The following is a 4,855-nucleotide window of genomic DNA, read 5'->3' as shown; positions in this document are numbered from 1 at the left end:
ACGAACTTCAGGCCCTGCTCTTCCAGACACTTCTTCAGGACTGGATTCACCTGCGGGCACACGAAGAGTAAGTCGGCTGACCTCTCAGCTTGCTGCGTTTCCAGAGTCGCCAGCAGGAGAAAAGTTGAAAGGTCACTAAGCTCAACTCCTCACCTCAAATCTGTGGCGGTGCCTCTCTTCCAGGTAATCTGGATCTCCATAGAGTTTCCCTGGCAAAAGAGAGCAGGCTGATGCAAAGAATCCTGATTCACGAACCTACTCAACCGTATCCTGCTCCCGGTGTCCTTCCCACCACCGACGCGGCCGGGCCTCTGAAGGCGGCTCTGGGCGCCCCTGCCAACTAGGGCCACCTGCCCGCAGCAGCGCAGCGTAGACTTGTCCTCGGGCTCTGACTCTTCTGACCACGCCAGGAAAAACTGTCACAGAGACAAACGTTTCCACACCGCCCCCCAAGCGCATGATTACTGCAATTCAAAGCACTTTCCGCTGGAAACTGCCCTGAAAAACACACCAGGATGCACCAGACAGCTGAACCTAGAAAGACACTTCCAGAGCTGCGGAGGTGGCCTGCGGGGCAGCCGTGTGGGTAAGCCACGGTCCGCAGAGCGTCGTGGCACTGGCACTGCATGCGTTCAGGGGCCGCGGGGGGGGGGTCCCCAAGTCCACAGAGCACGGAGCTGGGAGCACTGCACGGTCGCCTACTCAACTGACTCAAACGATGACAGACACAGGGGCCCTGCTAATATAAAGACAGCATTTTCCTAGTGAGCAAGAGAAGGAGACTGACTGCAGCCATTCTCAAGTATTTTCTTCCTGATTTTCCCTAAATCTCTAGCGCCTATTACTTTTAGAATAAAAACGATTTCGGTTGGCCCACACAAAACTGCCTTTCTGGCGGACAGCACCCGCCACCACTGGCAGTTGAATTCGGTTCCCCCGAACAGCCTAGGGGAAGGACTGCGGGGGACTGCACCTCACTGCCTCCTTCCCGTGAGCCGCCCGCACCCGAGACCCCCGGGCCCCTGAGCGCACTGTCCGTGCGCTAAGAGCCACACTGCTTCTTCGGCTATTATAGCGCATCCTAAAAGGACGGGAGTAGGAAGGGAAAAAAAACTCGAAAGCAAGAACAAAACCCAAAAAGCCAGCCTGGCTCTTCGGAGCCCCAGCAGCAGCCCAAGGCGTGTGTCCTGGACGTGCAGGAGGCGGAGGCGGGGGGTGCGGGAGGGGGTAGGCAGCTCTTACTCATGACCGAGTTCTTGGTCTGGAACAGGGTTCTCCTCTTGCCCAGCCTCATGGTTCCGCCCATCTGCCCAGGATTGTGTTCTGGCATGTCTATGACCTGGGGGTGTTCAAAACACAAACACGCACTACCACACTCTGCTTCCGTTAGCAGACAGCCCGCCTGCACTGAGTGACAAGGGCCTGTGAGCAGCCCTAACCCCCAGCCCCTGCTCAGAGACGCTTGCCGCTGGAGGAAAGGCCTTCCTCTCATCATTCATAACCTGTGTCGGGTAGGGACTTAAGCCTTCAGCCTGTTATCCTGAGCTGCCCCCACCCTTGGCCATTCCTGCCCCCAGCGCTTTGGATCATGAGGGCTGCTGGGCCTCAGCACGTTCTGGAGATTTAACCCAGCAGCACAGATGTGAGACCGGATAGGTTGTAACACATGTCTCCTCCACCGGACTGATGAGCTGCTCAAAGGAAAGGAATGCTTCTCAGGGTTTGCCGTGTCTCAGCCAGAGCTTGGTGAACGTGTGGGCAGCACAGAGTGCGAGGCCTCCGAGCCACGACAGCCCAGCGCACGGCTCAGTCCCAGGCTCCTCTGAGCACCTCCTGGCCTCGAGGACCGTCTCTGGGCCCTGCCTTCCCACCACCGTGAGGCTGCACCCTTCAAACCCTTCGCTCTTCTCCTCCTGAGCTCTTCATCTGAGCAAAGTTCAGTTTGAAGTCAACAAGCATATACTGATGCTGTTTAAATGCCCTGAGATCAAGAGCTTTGTCCACCTTGTTTATCACAGCATCTTTGGTATCAAGAACAGACCTGTCACCCCCGGGTGGGAGATGTGAAGATGAATAAAGGCGCTGTCCCTCCCCAGGAGCCACATTCCTCTGACCGGAGACATCACATGAGGGATGCGGGCCTCCAGAAGCTTTAGTTACCATTAAACATGTTCGTTCAACAACCACGTTCCTCGGGTCTTGAATAACATGCCCGTCTCCCCAGCTTGTCGGGGAGGAAATGAACGAGTATCTGCGAAGTGGTGAGGACAGCGCCTGGTGCACAGTAGGGCCCACGTGTTTCCTGCCAGCAGTGTTATGCTCTCCTGGGGGCCAGGGGGAGCGGGGATGGAGAATTATTCTAACCAGGAACCACCCTGGTTGGCTGGGGTGATACCTGTCTTAAACATTTTCTGTTGCAAACTGGGAAGGGAAGTGAGAAATTACACTATGAAAAATAAAAGTTCTTCCCATCTGGTCTGAGGGTTCCATGGACGGACCCAGGGGTCTCCTTCCTGTGTCTGAGCACTAAGCGCTCTCATGAACGCCCCCTCCGCGCCCTTCTAAGCCCTCATGAGGTTCAAACACTGGACTCACCACAGGATGATTGGTCTTAGGGTCAAACTCTGTAGAATTGGCATCTGAAACATCGAAGTACTTATGTTATGAAAATAGTTATAAACAACAGTGATTATTTTCGAGTATCATTCCTAAGCCCTAAATTACAATTTCCCTCCCCAATTCCAAGTGACCGTTCAGTGATTCAAACAAAAACCAGGCATAACATTAAGACACGAAGTACTCAGTGCACACGGGTGAATGTTTGCCATCTGTGAGCTCTCTGGAAGTCAAGCCGCACAAAATGGGGAAATTGAACCCAGTGGCACAACCCCATCATCCTTATTTAAATACTGCCTCCTTATGACCGTTTGTACACCGTTCTTAGTTCTCCCCTTCTCGTTTCAGAGTGTCTCTCTCCAGGACGGACAACACATTTCTCTCCTCCTCGGCATCTTCCGTGTCACCCTGCCCAACCGCCTCGCGCAGCAGCTCAGTCAAGCATTCACTGATCTTCCTTCCTCTCCCTTACTGAATTTATGGTCTAGCCATAAGCAAAACCACTAAAGACTAAAAGGAAAAGAACCCAGTTCCTGGTACAGCCCGGCTCCCTGTGTGTGACAGGCCCGGTATCCTTCCCTCCTGGGCCTTACCAGGGCCAGGTCCCAGCTGAAGGTAAGTTCGTCACCAGGTCACCCACCCACCTGGGGACCCGAGTGGGCGATGGATCGTGGCCGGGAGAGGGTCCAGGGTGCCCAAAGGGCCAGCTCTAGGGCGGCGGGTGGCTAGGACAGCACCTGCCAGGGGCTCAGGAGCCAGAACTAAAGGGCATGCAGCCTGGACTGGCCACCACGCCCTCGGGTAAGTGGGAGGCGGCCTCTCGGAAACATCTACAAGGAGCCCAATCCCAACAGTAAGCTGGCCGCGGGAGAGCCACTCGTCCCTTGTGGAGCCAGACTGCTTTCATGTTCCTCAGGATGCTTGGTTTCTTTTTCTTACAACGTCTAAGGTCTTTCTGAAAACCTCGTGTTTGTCAGCTGGGCCACAGAGACGAGAGGGGCTGTGTGGGCTCTTCCGTCGGTGGCCCCAGTGAGCCTCGCCCCCGCAGTCGCACTGTGTGGTCCCCTCTCCCACCAGCTGCGCTGGGCCTTGGGACACGAGCAAGCTTGGTAAGTGCCTGCACACCGGGCCTGTCATTTTGGAAGCCAGTAGGTCGCCTCACTGTGACATGCCTCGGCTGAATGAGTGAATGATGAGTCTTGCTCCGTGGAGAGAACCATCTGGAGGTCCCTGCTGGGCAGAGCTGAATGCACGGCAGGATGATCTGATGCACCACAGGGAGCAGAACCCCAGCCAGCCAAGTCCACTCACCCCACGGCACTCTGAGACATGATGAAACGCTGATGGAAGCCACAGGGTCTTCGGGTGGCCTGGACAGTTGGCGAGGCACAGAGAATTTCCTATCTGCCAGGCACCGTGCTGGGACTATTTACATGCATTATTTCATTCGGTTCTTACGACCACGAGAAGGAGGTACCACTATCACCCCATTTTACAGAAGACACAGAAGCCAGAAAGGCTAAGTAACTTATCTAAAATCACCCCCCATGAGGGAGGGTCAGAAGTTGGGCCCAGGTCTGACCAGCTCCGGGGCGCAAGTTCATAGAACTGCACAGCCTCACGCAGGCCAGAGTTTCCTCGCTCAGCCAGCTCAGGGATGGTGGCCATGGTGATGGGCGGGCGGGCAGCTCCGGAGCTGGAAATGCAGGGGCAGAGAGCCAGGCTGCGTGCTCGGCTGTGACCCCTCCTTCCTGAGGTCTGCGCGGAGGAGTGGAACTTTCCCTCCGTACACACGGCACTTCCCCTCTGCCGTGCCCCACAAGGTACCTCAAAGCCAGGCCTGGCCTTCTCCAGGGCCCCTGGTCACCCAGTGGGCGCCAGGCTTCACTCCCTCCAGGAAACACTTCAGCAAGGATTTAACAAGGTTTTTAATGAACACTTACCTTGCCATCCCAGCACATTTCTTGAAAATTCAACCACTGCCAACTGCATCCCTAAGCACACACCTTGCAGGCGGAAGAGAAAACACAGATGAAGCTCCACGGAAAAGGCAGCTCCTACATTTCCCACCAGCCTGCGCTGGACCCCACGTACCGCGTGCTCACAGAATGACCACCACAAACTCTCACACTTTCCCGCTCCCCCCACAAGCACCCCCTGCTGTGTTTCATCTGTTATCAGCTTTCAAAACCTGGGTCTAATGTATCATATGATCTCACTGGTATGAGGAATTCTTAAT

At 55.4% G+C, this 4,855-nt stretch overlaps 1 protein-coding gene across 1 annotated transcript; it reads right to left on the bottom strand.

The window, feature by feature from the left end:
- Positions 1-6: 6 nt before the first annotated feature.
- On the bottom strand, positions 7-4,700 carry LOC102738024 (CTP synthase 1-like; the record flags this gene model as incomplete). The annotated part of the gene is made up of 5 exons (XM_081809905.1): positions 4,560-4,700; positions 2,596-2,639; positions 1,243-1,339; positions 154-209; positions 7-50 (listed from the first exon to the last, which is right to left on the bottom strand). Coding segments are annotated over exons 1-5 (290 nt in total), but the record flags the coding sequence as incomplete, so codon positions are not given.
- Positions 4,701-4,855: the final 155 nt, after the last annotated feature.

Source organism: Leptonychotes weddellii, unplaced genomic scaffold (genome assembly GCF_054177405.1).
Source record: "Leptonychotes weddellii isolate Sample4059 unplaced genomic scaffold, ASM5417740v2 HiC_scaffold_15340, whole genome shotgun sequence".
In the NCBI taxonomy this organism is placed as follows: Eukaryota; Metazoa; Chordata; class Mammalia; order Carnivora; family Phocidae; genus Leptonychotes; species Leptonychotes weddellii.
Note: the sequence above shows the minus strand (reverse complement) of the source record. Positions and strands in the feature narration are given on the sequence as shown.